Source organism: Arachis stenosperma, chromosome 5 (genome assembly GCF_014773155.1).
Source record: "Arachis stenosperma cultivar V10309 chromosome 5, arast.V10309.gnm1.PFL2, whole genome shotgun sequence".
Taxonomy (NCBI): domain Eukaryota; kingdom Viridiplantae; phylum Streptophyta; class Magnoliopsida; order Fabales; family Fabaceae; genus Arachis; species Arachis stenosperma.
The window spans coordinates 117,176,343-117,196,037 of NC_080381.1; the positions used below are offsets into that span (position 1 = coordinate 117,176,343).

The 19,695-nt window shown below is 31.4% G+C and overlaps 3 protein-coding genes across 3 annotated transcripts; 2 read left to right on the forward strand and 1 right to left on the reverse strand.

The window, feature by feature from the left end:
- The first annotated feature begins 7,374 nt into the window (after positions 1-7,374).
- LOC130981189 (S-protein homolog 5-like) lies at positions 7,375-7,818 on the forward strand. The gene has a single exon (XM_057904806.1). The coding sequence runs from the start codon at positions 7,375-7,377 to the stop codon at positions 7,816-7,818; it is 444 nt and encodes a 147-aa protein (XP_057760789.1).
- An 825-nt stretch (positions 7,819-8,643) lies between these two features.
- On the reverse strand, positions 8,644-9,054 carry LOC130981190 (S-protein homolog 5-like). Its single transcript, XM_057904807.1, has one exon. The coding sequence runs from the start codon at positions 9,052-9,054 to the stop codon at positions 8,644-8,646; it is 411 nt and encodes a 136-aa protein (XP_057760790.1).
- Positions 9,055-10,827: 1,773 nt separating this feature from the next.
- On the forward strand, positions 10,828-12,676 carry LOC130981191 (uncharacterized). The gene is made up of 3 exons (XM_057904808.1): positions 10,828-11,528; positions 11,580-11,905; positions 11,982-12,676. Exons 1-3 carry the CDS (start codon positions 10,828-10,830, stop codon positions 12,674-12,676), a joined length of 1,722 nt encoding a protein of 573 aa, XP_057760791.1.
- The last annotated feature ends 7,019 nt before the right edge of the window (positions 12,677-19,695 follow it).

Consider the following 19,695-nt stretch of genomic DNA (forward strand, 5'->3'; position numbering starts at 1 on the left):
GAGAACTACTAAGGATTCGCACCAAGGTGCCAAGAGTTTAAGAGAAGAGGATGCGCACAACAATTTTCTCAAGGACAGAATAACTTCGGGGCGAATGATGACCGCTAAGAAAATGGTAGAGGAAAATAGACAGTGGATGCTTCAGATGATTCGAACTATCAGAAATGTGGAGGTCGTCACCCAAATAGGCCGTGTCGTTATGGTTCGGGCTCATGTTACAATTACGGAAAGCCAGGACATTTGGCCAGAGACTGCCCACATAGGAGAAGCCGAGATGTACCCGGATCCGATCCTCAGGTCCGAGGTAATAAATTTTGACCGCTTTGAACAATACCTGAGGATGGCATTCATTCGTAACACATGTTTAGGTAAAAAAAATCATAATTTCCGGTAGATGACCATAAGTTTTGTTGATAGGGGGTTTGGTTAGCACAAATGATTAAGTAAGTCTTTAATAGGAAGCGATTAGAGTGACGCAACGAAAGCGCAAAGATTGGGAGGACGTTAGGACAACTAAGGTCAGAATGGAGGAAACGTGGGAGATAAGTCGTTGTGGAGATTAGCAAGGGACGAGAAACTATCTGTTCGGTTGGAAAGGAAACTACTCTCACCAACTCTTGTAGTAAACAATATTTTCGAGGGCGAAAATTTTTGTTAGGGGGGTAGGATGTAAAACCCGAGAAATTAGTGAATAATTAGCTAATAAATAAATTATTAATTTAAGAAATTAGAAAATAAAATTTTATAGTTTAATGTGATAGGGCTAATTAAAATAAGAATTTTAATTTTAATAGCAATTTTAAAGAATTTGGCACAAAATTGGAGCAAACGGGCCGAACTAAGAGAATCAAGCCCGTATTGTGCCCAAGGCCCAACCCACTCACCTAACAAAAGGAGTTCATCTTCTCCCTCTCTCCTCATGAATGCTGAAACGTTGAATGTTCAGCAAGGAAGGGAAGAACACCTTCCCACAAACACAAACCCTCACTTGATAATTAAATCCACATAACTTTTGATCCGGAGCTCCGATCGCTGCACTGTTTGCAGCCACGCGACTGCAGTGGCGAGCTCTACAAAGCTCAGTTAATTATTAGGTAAGAAAACTACTTCTGTATTCTAGTTTCCTCTCCCTTAAATTTCAAAATTAATGAGCAATTATGTTGAAATTGTTTGATTTTGGTGTTTAGGTTCGAATTAGCTTGCATGTTTTGTTGGGTGTGGCTCACTTGAGCTGTGGGCAAGGTAAGAATCCTCAACTCATAATGAATTATTTGAGTATATGTGATTAGGTATTGAGTTTATATGTATGGATGTCAATGATATGTATTAGAAAATATATATATGTAAGTAGTTTAGAGCTTAATTGATGGTCTTGGAAGCTTGGAGTGGAATTTGTACTGAAAAATTTGTTTGGGATGTGTGATGCTCTAAACGTTTGAGGAAAAAGTGAATTGGAAGTGGTCCCAGTTTATCGGAAAATCAGCCAAGGTATGGTTTCGGTTTCTCGTATCTAAAATATAATGTAGTGTGAAAACTTAGGCCAGTAACCTTATGATAGGAATTGAATTGTGATGTTGTTGATTGCTTGAGATGGATTATTATGTATGTGGTTAATAGTTGAGATGGATTATTATGTTGTTGATAGCTTGGGGGTTGTGATTGACGTTCTTGTTAATGTTATGTGTAATTCATATGGGATATTAATTGTTATGCATAATGCTTAATGAATTTGAATATTGTTGAACTTGAATTATTGAGTTGAGATTATTAAAAGAGGAAAATTGGTAGGTTGTGAAATGAGAAAGGAGGTTGGAAATATGTGTTGGGAAATGTTTAATGCTGAATTGGTAAGATTTGGGTTGGTTTTAAAGGGTTTGGAATTGGTAGGTTTTGAAAATGAAGGTTTTGTAAACTTTTATGGAAACCATGATTTGACCAACTTTGGCAGAGTATAACTTAATCTCTGGACCTCCAATATGTATCAAACTTGTTTAGAAAGAAAATTTGGTTCGAGATGTCTATGCCGTTCGAAGAATGGAGGAAAAATATTTTTAAACAAGAAAGTTATGTGAAATCAAAGTTTGATATGCAAAACAGAAATTTTGGACTTAGTAACTTTTTGCTTCTACTGCTAAACCCGCGTATGCGGACCCTCTCTATACGCAGATGGTGGTCTCTACCTAGTGCCTTCGCGTACGCGACTGAGTGGCGCATACGCAGGATGGGCAAATTTTTCAATGATACATACGCGGGCATAGAGATGCGTACGCAGACCCCTTTTTATAGCCGTGTGCGTACGCACAGCCCCTGTTTTTCGAAAATATGAATTTTTGTGTTTTTAAACCATTCCTCTAATTCTCAAAACCCTTGTTGCTCTTGTTTAAAGCCTGGTAGGTCAATCTTTGTGCAGTAAAGTATGATTTTGGGCTGTGAGAAAGATAACTTGTTGATAAGGAAGAGGTAAAGTAGATGATGATGAATAAGGAAGTGTTGGTGATGTGAGATAAAGAGTGATTGATGAATAAATGATCATGATTAATTGAGGAAGTGTACAAACGTGGCGAGTATGCCAGAAATGCATAAATGAGTTAATAAATGAATGTGGTAAATGAATCATGATGTAAAATGTTTGATGTGAGTATGCTTGTATTTTCTCTCTGGTTGTAAGGGTGACAAGGCACAGATACCCACTAATGGTGACAGGGCACAGATACCCTCTAATGGTGACAGGACATAGATACCCTCTAATGGTGACAAGGCACCAATTCCCTTTGATGGTATTAAGGCGCAACAGAGAGAATGTAGTCGGGTTAGCTACCGGACACATTGAGTTGGCTTGATAACTGACAGATGAGACTTATCAGCCATAGGACAGGCATGCATCATATGCATTTATGTGTTTGTTTGGTATGCTTTGTTTGGATTGCCTAACTGCTTGCATCAACTATTTGCTACCTGATTATCTGCTGTATTTGAATCCTAATTGTGATTTCCTTTCATGTAATAATTGTGTTTGAATTAATGATTTCAATGGAGGCTGAGAGGTTCGAAGGAGTTGGAAAGGAGAGTTTTAGATAGAACGAAGACCCTTAGCTAGTTACCTGTTTAATATAATCAATGAACATAAAATATTATAATAAAAAAAGATGTGTTCTAATTAAAATATTTTTAAAAAATATGAAGAAGAAGAATCTATTAATCAAGTTCTAAAAAATAATACAAAAATTTGAAATATTAATAAATAAAAGATTGGGTTAAGTATCATTTTGGTCTCTAATGTTGAGGTTGAAATTTTTTTTTTGTCTCAAACCTTTTTTGTACTCAAATTTGTCCCTAAAGTTCAATGTGGTTTTAAAATCGTTATTTTGACCTAAATCTTAAAATTCTGGACTAAATTACCCATAATAATTTTTTTTAAAAAGAAAAAGAACATGAGTCAGCAAGGGAGAAGTGTAGCAATCACTGGAGTCTAGAAAGAGAGAAAAGAGAAGCAGTCATTGGAAGAGAGAGAGAAAGAAACACGGAAAAGAGGAAGGTGGCAACGATACTAGGGAGGGAGATGTCCGTGCTGCTCCTCACTGCTTGCGTTTGAGGGAGAAGTCAGAGTCGCCATTGAGGGAGAATGAGTCACCATTGAAGGAGAAGCACATCCATGAGAGGGTGTGATGGAAACGACATTGTAGAAAAGAAAGAGTCATCGTCGCCACTGCTCCTCGCGTGCTCGCCACTGTTCCACGCTCCTCGCCAATGCTTCTCGCGTGCTGCCGTTCCAATTCTTTTTTTTTTCATTTCTATTTCTGCTTATGTTTCTTTTGTTTATTACATTATTTTTGTTTTTGGTTCCATTGTTATTGTTGCTGATGTCGTGATGAAGAAGACAAAGAAGAAGAAGGTCCTTCTTATGATAAATTAAGGGTTCACTTGTTGGCTGATCTTAAAAGAGAATGTCAAATGCTGGTTGATAGTTATAGGAGTGCATGGAGAGAAACTGGACATACCCTCATGGCTAATGGTTGGACAGATCAAAGATAAAGAACATTATTGATTAACTTCTTGGTGTATTGTTCTAAAGGTTTGTGCTTTATAAAATCTGTAGGTGCTTTAAGTATGGTTAAAAAAAATTTCAATGTTGTGTCCCTTGTTTTCTGAGGTGATTGAATGGATTGGTCCTAAATATTCTGCTTGTTGTGACTAATAATGCGGCCAATTATGTTGCTACTGGTAGGCTTATCAATCAGAAATATGAGAATATCTATTGGTTACTATGTGCTGCTCATTGTCTTAATCTTATTCTGAAAGATATAAATTAAACATCACGACACACATTTCTAACATTACATTACGTGCTTTAAAAATGCCAATATTTGTGTATAATCATATGGTTTTCTTATCTTAGCTTAAAAAAGACCTACTTGAAAATAAATTGTACGTTCTAGTGCAACTCATTTTGCTACTGTATTTATCACATTGAAGAGCATATTTGACCAGTAAAGTATGAATCTACAATTTCTTCAATGTGATAAACACAGTATCAAAACGAGTTGCACTAAGACATACAAATTGTTCTGAACACTGTCACTGACCTTCGAAAGAGGTTGAGCGCAACAGAGAGCAGGACAACGAGACGACGGTGACAAGACGACAAAGACAAGATGATGGCGAGCAGAATGAAGACGATGGAGGATGGATGCCGAGCGAGGAAGAAGAGAGCGATTAGGGAGTTGAGGACAAGACGAAGAGAGAAGCCTCAGACAACTACGGACGGTGGCAAGTGTTCACTTCGTTCAGCGGTGGTGGAAGCAAGCTAGGGTTTTCACTTTACCTTTTCTTTCTTTGTGTTGAGGAAGGAAGGAAACGAAATTAGGAACGAAGGAAGGGGTTCGGGGGAGAACAACTTGTTCTTGTTTTTTTTTTTAATTTAACCAAAATGGCATCGTTTTAGAAAAATCGGCCGGTTCAATAATTTGTGCTTAGTTTTATCACGAGCGATTTTGAGGATAGAATCAAACTATTGATATCATCGTCGATTTTTTATCGGACTAATTTGATCGATCGGTTCAATTCGAATACCTATAGCATGTAGAAAGAGAAAAGATACTACTACCTGTAGATGTGAGTGAGATTTAAGGATTATTATTCAGTAGATGTAAGTGAGATTTAGATTAGAATAATTTTTAGATATACCATCTCTCATATTGAAATTACAAAGAAAAGAGTAATGTATCTTAAATTTGTTTGAGTTGTGCTTTTTCTTCTTTTTTTTCTTTTATTTAATTTTTGAAAAAAATATCTTTATCAAGTTCAGTTCAATTTATTATAGAAAGTAGGAATTTTTTAGGTTTTAATTTCATCATCCCACACTTATCTGCGTCATTCTTCTAAATTATTTTGGTACATTAAGATGAATTAAAACCTGAAGGGATGAACAATTAACTCAACCATATTATTGTTTATTTCTATTGCAGTGGGATACTAATAAGAATAGTAATTCCAAATTATGTGAGAATCTTTTTTTATTAACATTGGATTTTATCTGCATGTTATTTTCAGTTTAGGATTGTGTTCTATTAAAGTTTTATTATTCTAATGTAGTGAGATATTATTTACAATTAATTTTAAATAAATACGGAGATATTATCTATAATTAATTGTGTTCCATTTTTATTTATTTTTTTAATGACAATTATGGTATAAAAAATTGAAAAAAATCCAATCTAAAAAATAATAATTCATTTTTAAATAAAATAAATTATATATTGAATTAAAAAAAGTTATTATGATTTCTTTTCATACAAATTATTAATACTGAACGTAACGATAGTGTTTTAATAATATTACGAAAGAGTATTATTCAATTTAATAGTTTTTGTGTAATGGTGATATAAATCTATAAATTTAGAATTTGAAAATTATATCATAAAATGTGAAATTTTAATAGGTAATAGCATTGGTCATATTGTTATGACTTCAATAATAAATATGAAACCAACGAATAAAACTATCACAGGTAAATTTTAATAACGACAAATTTTCATAAATATTGCTATCAATAAAAAATTGTTATACGTTAAAGACAAATATTATTTTTTTTTATAGTATTTTCCAACTCAATAGAAATATTTTGTCACTAGTCAATGAGTTGTTACATACATAATGTAAGATTTGAATCCTTAATACTTACTTTAAGTGGACGAGTAAGATGATCACTTAACCAATTCAAATTATTAGTTAAGATAAATACTAATTATTTTTAATATTTTTAACATTAAAAATCGTTAAATTTTTATTTTAATTATAATTTTATAAAATACATATAGTGATAATTATTATAAATATTTTTTGTTTAATTTTTTTAATAAAAAACCATATATTTTTATGTATTATCCTATATAGTGCACGAAAACATAGAGTAGTATTGAGCACTAATTCTTGAGTTTCTTTTCCTCTCGATCCTATAATATCACAATCATTCAACTTATTGTTGTCATTCTTAAGATTTAATTTCCCCCCCTTTTTTTTGTTGATTCTATATATAATATCACAAGCATTCAATTCAATACAATTCTTTATAACCTTTTTCCTTCTTATATTATTAGAATTCATTCTATAATTTCACACTCATTTAATCAATAAATTCTTTGGATTCTTTTCCTCTTTTGTATTATATTAGCATCCATTTTATTAGATCACACTCATTAAATTTATTTGTATGCCTAACACATAGTCGCATATAGAAGATAAGTTATTTCGTGAAATGATTTAATAATTTGTTGTCTATATCTTACCATAAGAACAAAAAATAGTAATAATTAAATACAACCATATTAGGTATATATTAAAATTAATAAATAAATTAAATTATTAATATAAAATATTAATTAAAATATAAAATATATATTAAAAATAAATTAGATTAATAAATATTTATATATAAATATATAAAGACTAATTTTAGTAGTTAATTTTAATGTATAAATAAAAATTTTATTAAATAATGACATAATTGTCAATTCAATGATACCATGGCAGTATTGAAAAAAAAAAACAATTCCGTTACGTTATCAACAATAATTCTACTAATTTCTGCCAACTTATTTATAATTGTATTTAATGAAAGTGTTTTTGTGGATGTGTCTAATAAAAATATTTTTTTATGGCTGTGTCTAATAGAAGTGTCTTTATAGATGTATTTTCTAGATGTGTCTCCTTATACATATGTTTAAAATATAATAATTAATTATTGTTGATAATAAATTAGCAGATAGTATATTAGTACCATATACTTTTCCTAAAAAAAAGCCTTAGCTTCTTCTATATATACAAATTGATTGATCTCATCATCATAAAAATTCAGGAACATAGTGCACATTAAAGATGACGATCTCATCATTATCACTCTCTAAGGTTGTAATAATGCTTATACTTGTTTCTTTCAATCTCAATATTGGTATGAGTGCTGATACACTTCTTAATCCTTGGGGGAAAGTTCATGTGACCATGAACAACAAACTGAACAATACGCAGCTTGATATTCATTGCAAGGATAAACATTGGGATTCAAAGCCCCAAGTAGTTCCAATTGGTCAAAGTTGGACTTTTCATTTTCGTAACAACCCTTTTTCAAATTATTTGTTCTTCTGTAGCTTTGCTTGGGTAGAGGGGGGAATATTCGAAGTGCGTCGCTTTGATATTTATGTGGCTGGACGTGACGATGATGTATGCCAACAGTGTACTTGGGACATCTCCGAAAAAGGTCCATGTAGGGTTTCGGGTTATGAGGCTCCTGCATGTTATGCTTGGAAACAGGAAAATGTATAAGGTGGCAAAAGTATCTCATCTATGGAATAATAATTTATTTTTAATATAATAAATTATATATTGAATGACAAAAATTATTATGATTTCTTTTCATATAAACTAATATTCGACGATAATGTTTTGGGTAAAATTACTAAGTAATATTAATCAATTTAATAATTTTTATAATGGTATAAATTTATAAATTTAAAATTTAAAAATTATGTCATAAAATATTAAATTTTAATAAATAATAATATTGATCATATTATTTTGACTTTAAAAATGAATATGATATAAATAAATAAAACTGACATAAATAAAATTTAATAAAAATAAATTTTTATAAATATTACTATCAACGAAAAATTATTCTACCTTAAAAGATAAATACTATTTTTTTTTTCGATCATATTTTCCAATTCATAGATTACCCTATCCAAAGGTTAAAGTCACTCAATGTAATTAACATGTTATCTCAAAGAATGTTTAGTTATAGTATTCATCGCTGAATTTATAAATGAAAAATGTTATATAATAAATAAATATTATTATTTTTTATTAGTATTTAATTAATAATAATTTGCATCTATATTTATTAAAATTTTACACATATAAATAAATATAATTTGTAATTATATTTTTTAAAATTTATATATATAAATTAAAAAAATTATATTATTAAAAATAATTTAATATTTATATTGACTAAATAATAATGACAAAAAATATTAAAAATTACTAACTCTCCAAGAATTTATCTTTATAAATTACACTCAATTGTTAATGAATAAAACCATAGTAATTGTAGTGAGTGATGAAGCCTTAGTCGTAATTGTATATATCTCACATGCCATGATTATTATTTTTATTAACTTTTCCAATGATAACATATGGGAATTCCCAAATACAATGTTTGCATCTATATATGTCACGATTATGAACATAAATATCAAAGTAGTGAAATCCTGTTGACCATGCAAAGGAGCAGAAGTACAATGATGTGAACCAAGGAGGAAAGATGAAACTCCAATTCTGACCAACTTGAAGTTCTTTGAATCCAAAATCATTCTTCTTGTCCTTGCAATGAACCGTAAGCTGCTTGCCGCCGCTCAAATTGTTAATAATTGTGACTGTTACTTTCAGAGGTGGAAAAATTCCATCTTCACTCACACAAACATTGAACTTGAAACAAATGCGTAGGCCCAATATCATACAAAGTGATGATACTACAACTTTGGAGACTGATATACTCATTATTTTTGCACAATATTATTATTGTTATATTAATGTATGTGTTGATGATGAGAGACTCTTCTTCTTTTATATATATAAAAGTCGGCTTGAATGAAATGTCATCTTTTGTCCTTATTCAATTATTTTTATGCGTTTTGTTTTTACTTTTGATTTGTAAAATTAAGTTATATATGTTGGTAGCTTATAGTGTTTTTGAAATAGTATTTGATAGAGTTCGTTAGAAATCACATTGGATACATTCATTATCTACTAATAAAGTAATTTCTACTAATTAATGTGTTTATATATTTATTTTTCTTAGAAAATATGATTTGTTTAAAAATTATCAATGTTGTAATAATAATAGCTTAATGAGATTATTGGTCGTCAAGATAGTAATAAGTACTTGACCTATTTAATTGGTGACCTTGAGTTAAATTTTACGGGGAAAAATGTATTTATGGTATTTCTTTAAGAGAATAACGGATATTATTTTACAAAGAAAAAAATTGAACACCAACAACGAAGGAGAATAATTATCATTATATATGTAAGATAACATGTAGTAGATGATACATGAATTATTATTTACATTAATTATTTTATAAAACTTTAAATTCTGTGTGTGTTCATTTATATGTGATTATTTTATATTTTTTTCATTTCCTTTTTATTTGTCATTTTTTTAATATATAATTATTAAACATGTCTTAAAATTAACCATAATCAAATGATAATATTACTAATAAAAAATACTTAATTAATGAAGTGAGAATACAGTTAAATAAATATGAATTTAATTTTGATACACTGATAATATAAAAAGTTTTATACAGTCATCTAAATATATTTATTTGTTAAATGATCATTTATTGATAAATAAAAAAAGTAATTATTTTTATTAATATAATATTATGTAATTAAATATATATAAAATTATTTTATATTCACATACAGTAAATCAAAATTAATTCTAATATATATATAAGTAATACTTCAATAATAAATATTACATAAAAGAATAAAAGTGACAGATTACGTGCGTGAAAAAAAAGGAAAAAAAGATGCAGATGAAAAGGAAAAGTAGATGGAGTAAATATATTATATATTTCTATCCAACTGCAATGACTTTTTTACGTAAATGCGCACCTGAGAAACATTATTTCCCAAAATGCGCATGGCTGGAAATCTTTCTGTAAATGCGCATCGCCATTTTGTGGCCTCTGCACGTGAAATGGAAATAAACTCCATTTCATTTATGGTGCCCACGAAATGGGCATGCCATGTCAAGCCAACCACACACGAAATGGATATTCCATTTCCATGAGGGCAGCAGCGAAATGGAGGGAGGAACTCACGGCTGGCATCAGCGAAATGGGAGCACGGCTGAGCTCAGAAGCCATGTCTCCTGTACCGCACACAAAATGTCACAAATTTGTGTGTACCGCACACGAATTGGGACAACGGCTAGGCTATATAAACCCTTCGCCAGCAGAAGTAAACCCACATTTCTCACTCTCACTTCTTCTACCCTTCTTTCTTCTCCGAAAATTCCATTCTCACAGGAGCTACTTTCAGTAATTTTTGGGTGTCATAATGGCATCTGAATATATTTATGTGATCATATATCCCGATGGTGAAATTTCGTATACAGGTGAGGGAGTGACCTTTATGTGTGACGACCCACTTTGGATAATGATTTCTCCACAGTCCTGTCTGCAACAACTTAAAAATATGATTCTGATGAACACTGGGCTGATTGGAAAAAAGGAGATCAGTACGCTCATTTACAGGATGCCCGTTGCTGTAGCGAATTCGTTTACATATCAGAAGATGCATATTAAATCTGATCAGCACGTGTCGATGATGTTTTCATATCATCGTAGCATCGGAAGCATCTATTCGATGAAACTCTGCGTGAAGCTCCAAGATGTGGGGGGCAGCTCATCTAGTTCGAATAACGTGGAGGAAATGCGAAATTCCGGTGCTGGTGAAGGCATTCCATTTTTGGACATAGGCAGGGGTCGTAGTCCGTCCTTTAATGCCTTCGTGGCCCCTGCCCAGGATACAGAAATACCTGACCGACGTCCCTCCCCAAATGTCCATGTTGCATATCCGGAAGGAATGGCCGACGGGTTGGCTGACTCGTCTGAGGAAGACGAGATTGAGAATGATAGTGGAGAGGAAGCAGAGGTTGTTCCGGAAACCCAACCGGTTCAGGGCAATAGGGTCATCCCAAGTGTTGTTGAACCAATCAATGTTGCAAGGGTCGGAGGTCATTCCAGCGGCACCCCCGACCATTACCTGCACCTCAGTCTTGGTCCAATGAACTCGACAAATGCAGAGGACATACCCAGTAACTATGGTTTGACAGGTGAAATGGAGCTAGAGGTTGGCCTGAAATTCCTGACTAAGGATGCAGCAATGCTTGCTGTTAAGAACTACAACATACGTCGAAGTACGGAATTCAAAGTAGTGGAGTCAGATCATACCAGGTATGTTTGTCGGTGCAAACTTTTTGGTGACCAATGTTCCTGGCTGGTCAGGGTTGCGAAGACGAGGGCGTCCAGATTTTGGGAAGTTCGAAAATACCAAGGGCCTCACACTTGTTTGGCGTCCGCGACTTCGCAAGATCATGCTCAACTGGATTCAAATGTCATATGCCAGCACATATTTCCCATGGTTCAAGCAGATGCAACGATTTGCATAAAAGTGTTGCAGGGGTCCGTGGAGTCGGCATACGGATACAAGGTGTCTTACAAAAAGGTTTGGCTAGCAAAGCAAAAGGCAATAGCAAGAATTTATGGAGATTGGGATGATTCTTATAACCAGTTACAGAGATACTTCAATGCGTTGCAAACCTTTGTTCCAGGTAAGCCTATCTATTGGATTGCATACTAGTTTTGTAATAGTTTTCATCCTCTTACGATTTTGCCATTTTGTCGTAGGGACAATTGTTGACCTACAAACCCGACCATACTACGTGGGCAACACCCTCGATCGTGAAAGCGTCATGTTTCATCAAGTATTCTGGTCATTCCCATCGTGTGTCGAGGCATTCAAGCACTGCAAGCCTCTAGTTTCGGTTGATGGAACACACCTGTATGGTAAGTACATGGGTACCTTGTTGATGGGAATAGCACAGGACGGAAACAACAACATTCTTCCCATAGCCTTCGCGCTAGTGGAACGGGAGAACACAGATGCATGGTACTTCTTTCTGACCAACTTAAGGAGACATGTGGCTACGCAACCAGGTGTTCTACTAATCTCTGACAGGCATGCGGCCATAAAGGCTGCGCTGGAGCGAAAGGGTTGTGGCTGGGAACACAATGTTTACTGTGTCCGACACATTGCGTCCAATTTCGCAACAAACTTCAAGAGTAAAGAAGCTAAAAGACATCTTGTTAGCGCTGCATACTCGAAGACCCAAGAACAGGCACAGTACTACCTAGAGTTAATAAGTGCGGAGGATCCGGCCACGTCCCCGGCAATGATGGCTTGGATAAGAGGGTTAGAGCCACCAAAATGGCTCCAACACTGGGATGAGGGGCGCCGATACGGTCACATGACAACGAACCTTTCTGAGTGTATCAACTCTGTGATGAAGGGCACTCGTAATCTCCGGTGTGTACAATTGTGAAGTCCACGTACCACCGTTTAAATGCATTGTTTGTCCAGAAGGGTCGGCAGGCAGAAGCACAGGTAGCATGTGGCCAGATGTTCTCACAGTTCTTGCAAAAGGCAATACTTGCCAACAGTGTATGACAACCAGACATTCCCTCGATGTTATAATCAGTCGCTAGGCACATGCCTCTATATAACCAACAGAGCACGGCACTACCCCAACTATATGTACTAATGGCTTCATAGTTTGCCAGGAGAGGAAGATAACGTATGTGAACCGTGTTGTTCGCTTTGTCAGGAAGTAAAACGCCGCCCAATAAATACATAATATAACAACGTGCATACCGTACGAGGGCTTCCTCGGGAGAGTCAAGAGGCATCCGTTGCAATCTACTCCTGAGCCACTTCAGTTTTATGTTATACTTTGTGGTCCCAACATGTCCGTCCGGGACTTCTCCAAGGAGTTTCTCACACCATTGTCAAATATCTCTCTGGTGGAACTTATTCCATGACCTCAGAGTGCCGCTGACCGGTTCACCGTCGATTGGTAATCCCACCTGCATGGCAACATCCTCCAAAGTGATAGTACACTCACCCCATGGGAGGTGGAATGTATGGGTCTCAGGACGCCATCTCTCCACAAAAGCGCTAATCATTGGGTTGTCGTACTCAAAACGCTTTATCAGAGATGCATAATAGAAGCCGGCTCTTCTTAGATACGGCTCCAGCATCTGCCTCCTAACCTCCATACTCGGATCTGCTTCGTCTACAGAAAAAACATCAACCAGCGTGCCATGCGGAGTCAAGACACGTGCCGGCTAAAAATGAAATAGATTAAAACACAATTATATAATTTAAAACAATCATTTAAATTATTAACAATTTTTTTTTTGTAATAAAAAAAATAAACTCACCTTAACATGTAAATGAGCAGAAATGTGAAATTCATCCAACCTATTAAGATTTTCTTCCACATTAATTCCACTCCCACTCATTTTTTTAACAATTCAATTACTCCTCAACTTCTCTTTTTTTTTACCGAAGCAACCCACTACTTCACTTCTCCTATTTTTACTTTGGCTTTGGTCCCCTCCCCTCCCAGAACCTCCTTTTATATGCTTCAACCTCACATCCCAACAATAATTTGCCTCACTTTCACCCAATGCATGCTCGTACGGGAACTGCAACGTGCTGCTTTAACTGCCCCCCCCCCCCATTTCGTGCCTGCCACACTTGATATAGCCCATTTCGTGTGTGCCTACCAGGATATGGCCAACTCGTGGATGACACACTTGACTTGGCCCATTTCGTGTTTGCCATCAATGAAGTCCCCCATTTCGTGCTTCCCTTGCGTGTATTGGTCCAATTCGTGGCCACCAAGGTTGACATGCTCCATTTCCTTTGTGCCAGGCACGAAATGGTTTGTGTCAGTGCCATAATCTCATTTCGTGGCCACCCTTCTTGATGTCCTTACCATTTCCATTTCGTGGTTGCTGCTTGCGAGTTGGGGATGCGCATTTGCAGAAACATTTTCATCCATGCGCATTTTGGGAATTAATGTTTTTCAGATGCGTATTTTGGTAAAAAAGCCCAACTGCAATTAATATCTCAAATTTTCACACACATAACGCTACGTCAATGTATGTATTTGCAAAGCTTCAACAAGGAAAAGGACGTTGAGAATGGTAAGTAAAATGTGTATATGGGAAAAAGTTAAATTAAATGTGACGAAATTAATTTTTTTAAGAATTTAATTTTGATGTACTATCAGTATAAAATTATTTTATACATACATTTAATCACATAATTTTATATTATAAAAATAATTATCTTTTATATTGACCGCGTGAATGATTATTCGAAAGAACGGTTATAATTGCATGACTGTGTAAAATATTTCACACTATCAGTATATTAAAATTAAACTCTTTTTTTAATAGTTTAATTTGATAAAATGAACTACATAAATGATTATATTTCTAATATATTTTTCTATGTAAGATTATCTTTTAAATTTAGATTTATATAATTCTTTACGTAGATCTTTTTTTTATTTGTCTCATGCTATTTTTTTCTGCTTCTGGTGGAAATAAGAAAATTAAAATCAAATTCTAAATTTTTCGGTCATAAAAATCTTAATATTATGTTATAAAATTATTTTTTTCAAAATTTTAACATGATAAGATGACTATAAAATACATAAATAATTATATCTCTAACATTAAAATATGTATTATAAAAAGATCATTTTACTATGACTTTATTACGGTGACTATGATGTTTTAAAAGGTATATATTTGCTAAAATTAATTAAAATAACACTTTTTATTGTTAAATAACGCTTTTCAAAAAAAAAATATTGCTTAAAAAATGTTAACAAAATATTAAAAAATATATATTAATTTAATTTTAACAACACTTACATATAATCATGTAACTACCTTAGCATAATCATATTAAAATTCATCGTATAATTGTGTCTGATAAAATAAATTTTTTATTATTATATTTATATAATAACACTATAAAAGTATAACACACATTTATTTAAGTTCGTTAGTAAACACTTAAATTGATTTTCCAAAATTTTCAAATTAGATATAATTGGTTTGAAACAAATTTTTATTCCGTAAAAATTTTTGAAAATTATTTTTATCGGATTGAGATACATATTGAGTAAAGGATTTTTTATTTTAATAAATAAAATAAATGTAATATTTATCGAAATAAATATTTTTATGGAAATTTATCAATTTAAATTCCCTTACCGATTTAAAAAATACATGTATCTCGTTTACAGTGTAAATAAGATATACACGTGTCAATTTGACTTGCTATATTACATTATAAACGAAATACGTGAAAAATCATCTCGTTTACACTGTAAACGAGATATGTCAAAAAAAATTTAAATCGTTAAATTCTCGTAAAAATATTTATTTCGGTAAATATTATATTTATTTTATTTATTAAAATAAAAAATCTGTTGAGTAAATAATTTTTAATAAATTTTATTATAAGACAATTATCAACAAAATTAATACTAAAAAATTTATAAAAAATAAAAATTTATTAAAAACTAAAATATCTTATCTAAAATTTTTTTTAGATTAATTTAGGTTTTTATTCAAGTTTTTAATTTAGAATTTAGTTTATATAAATAGTGAGTGTAATCAAAGCAATTTACACATGTATATTCAGTATATTTGTGTACATGATTTCAAGTGCTACCGAAGTCCGTTATCTCACTTATTATTATATATCGAAGTGCCAACAAACCAATTAAAAATTAGTTACCATTTTCAATAAAGGGTATAATAACTCCATGGTAATAAACAAACAAAATCATGCAATAAATTTATCATCTTCAACATCACCTCGAGACAAATTTGCTCATGCTTCCAACCTTCCAGTTTCAAAAGCAACGTTGACAATTTCAGTAAAATAAGGATTTGGATAAGAGAAATAATTGTTGAGAGAGAGAAAATTGGCTTCTATTCGATCCTACTCCCAAAGAATAATAAGACGAAATGTATGTAAAGCGGTAAATATTTGTATCAAAATGCAATTAATATTCACATGAGTAGTTTTCATTAAAGAGGCAGGAATAATAACAAATTGTTTTTAGTATTTAATGCTACAAAAGTAAAAAGAAAATAATATCATTTATAATAATATTATAACAATTTATAGGAATAAAACGATAATTACATTAAATCTGACTACAACTTTTCAATTTGGAAGAGCTTAAAAATAGAGTTTTAATTGAAGATATTTCAAGATATAATAAACATCTCTAATATACGTTTTAGCTTTGAATAACAAAATTCATATATAGCATCTCGAATTCTCCGTCATAACTCCTCATAAGGCTTTCTCTTCTCTCCTTTAATTTGTCCTTGTAAACCAAAGTCCACTACTGAAAAAAAATTATATTACTAACGAATTTATCGCTAGATTTTATCAACAGATTTTTTGTTACCACATTTATTCGCAAATATACCTTAAAATATGATTAATACTAAGACAATAAGTATAGTAGTTATGTATGTTTCACATGTATTTGCATGAATTATATTGAAACAAGCTAACATAATAGGATCAAAAGTTAAAGGTGGTTACTTTTACGAAAATATTTTCATATGAAGATGATATTATGAATTGTTAACATGTTCGATTGAATATATTTAGTTGAATTAATCTTCGTATGAAGATATTTTTATAAAAATACCAAAACTAAAAAAGAAAAACAGTTAAGAGTAGTTAGTGTGTAAAGCTGTTAGCAAAACAACCAATTCTTTTATATACAAAATGTATGTGGACTTTTTTAATTTAAAGAAAAAATTGTTATTTACTCAAATAAATCTAACTACACAGGTTTACTGTTTTGAACATTTGGTTCCATTTTCGAAGGCTTAAAATGTGAAAATAATAATTATACGGTTTGCGTAGAGCATGACAGCAAAAACCAAAAAGACAGTAATGACATTAATTAATCGAATGAATGTAGATAAACACATTGTAAAAAATCTAAATGAGCAGGTTAACATTGCATTATTTTCTTTACTTTTTCTAGTTAGTATTCCTATATTTTCAGAGACACCAAATCCATAAACTGAAACTCGTTTTTACTGTCATGGTCTTCGAAAATAAGAGAAAATTTCCCCACATTTTCGCTAGCTACAGGCGCCAAATTAATTGTCTATTTTTGCTGTCGGATTGCAAAAATGCAATCATGCTTTTGCAGCTAGCAATAGTAAAAATAGAGAGAATTTTGTACTTATTTTCGCTGAGATTTAATGCGAAAACTTTGTAATTTATATTTTCGCAGTCATGCAATGTAGAAAGAAAAATATAAGTAGAAAGAAAAATATAAGTAGATAATAAAAATATTAAACAATATGAATAATAAATATATCGTATATTTAATTTATTAGGTGTGCGAATGGTTATTCTAATATTAAAATTTAGGTGAATAATTTGAAAATGTAGTATGTTTTACTTAAATTGAATCCATTTTAGATCTCATTGTTCATGTTGTTTAAAAAGTCATTGGTTATCTAATATAACTCAAATAAAAATAAAATTAAATGTTTAAAATGGTAAATTTACATAATTCGATTTATTTAACTAAATAATAATTTTTTTATTTAAATAAAAAACAACGAAATGTATTAAATCTACTCTAATTAAAGTATAAAATTTGGTGTCCGAAAATTAAACTCGTACAACTAAACCAGCAAATGCACCAAATCGTCCAAATAATATTTTAGGTGAGTGAAGATCGATCTCACAAAAATTATTGGATTGAACAAACAATAGTTGTCTTGCAGATTTTAATCAGAAACAAAATAGAAAAAAATGGTTGTTGTAGAAACGCATGAAACAAAATAAAAATGAAGACAATACCAATTTAATGTAAAAACAATGATAAGAATGCGGTTAAGGTCTCAAAAATATTTGTTCATTTGGATTAATATTTTTTTACAGATTATTTTAACAATGAGTGATCCATTCAATAGCAATATATACTATACTGTGTAAGGTGTATTGAATCATAGGCAATCACAATAATATTCAGTTTAACATATACTCTTCTTTCATCTCTCTCCGATCCCATAAAGGCATAAACCCATTTCACATGCTAAGGTTCATGCGAACTTTTGATGCATTCAATTAAGTATCACCATATTAATAAAAGTACACTATTTAAACATTCATTCAAAAGTATATATAATATATATAATTGAATTATATAAGGTATTTCACAGTATTAATACGTAAAAATTAATAAAAAAATAATAAAAAGTACCGAAATAATTATTATTACGCCTTATGTATAATTATAAATTAAATACTACTTTTCCAGGGATAACATATAGGAGCAGCAAAACCCGAAACCCTACATGGACCAGTTTTGGAGATGTCCCAAATACATTCTTTGCATACATTAACGTCACGTTTAGCATCATAAATATCAAAGTGATGTACTCCTCCCCCCTCATACCAACTAAAGGTACAGAAGAACAATGATGTGAACCAAAAAGGGTTTGGATGGAAATAAAAACTCCAACTTTGACCAACTGGAACTATTTTGAACCCTGAATCCCAGTGTTTATCCTTGCATTCAATACCAAGCTGCATATTGTTCAGTTTGTTGTTCATGGTCACACGAATGGTCCAAGGGATAGCAGCAACGTTGAGATTGAAAGAAACAAGTATGAGCATTATCATGGGAATTGTTACTACAATCTTAGAGAGTGACGATGATGAGAGCGTCATCTTTACTTTGCTATGTTGATGAATTTTGATGACGAGATCGATCAATCTATATATATGGAAGGCTTCTTTCTTTTTTCTTTTTTTTTTTTTTACTGCCTTGGTATCAATGAGCTGGCAATTATATTAATATTTAATTATTTCCATGTTTGGCTCTTATGATAAAATAGAGACAATAAATTATTAATAGTAATGTGAGGTATCTAATAAATATTATCATTTTGGACTAATACTTAAACCGTAATAATTTATATTTATATTTATAAAAATTTGTACATATGAATACATAATTTTTTTATATATTTATTAAAATTTACACATATAAATTAATATAAATTATATTTATATTTATTAAAATTTACACATATAATGGATTAATAAAATTTATTTATTAAAAATAATTTGGTGTTAATATTAATGAGTTATTGACCAAAATAATAAATAACAAATATATTTAATAATAAAAATAAATTAATTAAAAATAATTAGAATTTATTTTATTTAATATTTATTAATTAAGATAAATTTTAACTAATTATTTTTTGTCGCTTTAATATTATCAAATTAATAAAATCTACTATAGGCTCAAGATTTTCTATTTGTCTTATACTTTATTTATTTTTATACTTTAAAAAAAATTAAAAACAATAAATATCAAACTCTATATCTTCTGGTCATGTAAAATCGATCATATATCTCATAAAACCATTTATTTCAAAAAAAATCTTAGATAAAATTATATAAATGTTTATCTAT

What these genes read in the sequence shown, in the direction of transcription:
- LOC130981189 (XM_057904806.1), top strand. Translation starts at nt 7,375, where the DNA reads ATGACGATCTCATCATTATCACTCTCTAAGGTTGTAATAATGCTTATA.
- LOC130981190 (XM_057904807.1), bottom strand. Translation starts at nt 9,054, where the DNA reads ATGAGTATATCAGTCTCCAAAGTTGTAGTATCATCACTTTGTATGATA.
- LOC130981191 (XM_057904808.1), top strand. Translation starts at nt 10,828, where the DNA reads ATGCCCGTTGCTGTAGCGAATTCGTTTACATATCAGAAGATGCATATT. An exon ending in GTGGAGTCAGATCATACCAG is followed by an intron (nt 11,529 to 11,579) that starts GTATGTTTGTCG and finishes CTGGCTGGTCAG; the next exon opens with GGTTGCGAAGACGAGGGCGT. An exon ending in GTTGCAAACCTTTGTTCCAG is followed by an intron (nt 11,906 to 11,981) that starts GTAAGCCTATCT and finishes ATTTTGTCGTAG; the next exon opens with GGACAATTGTTGACCTACAA.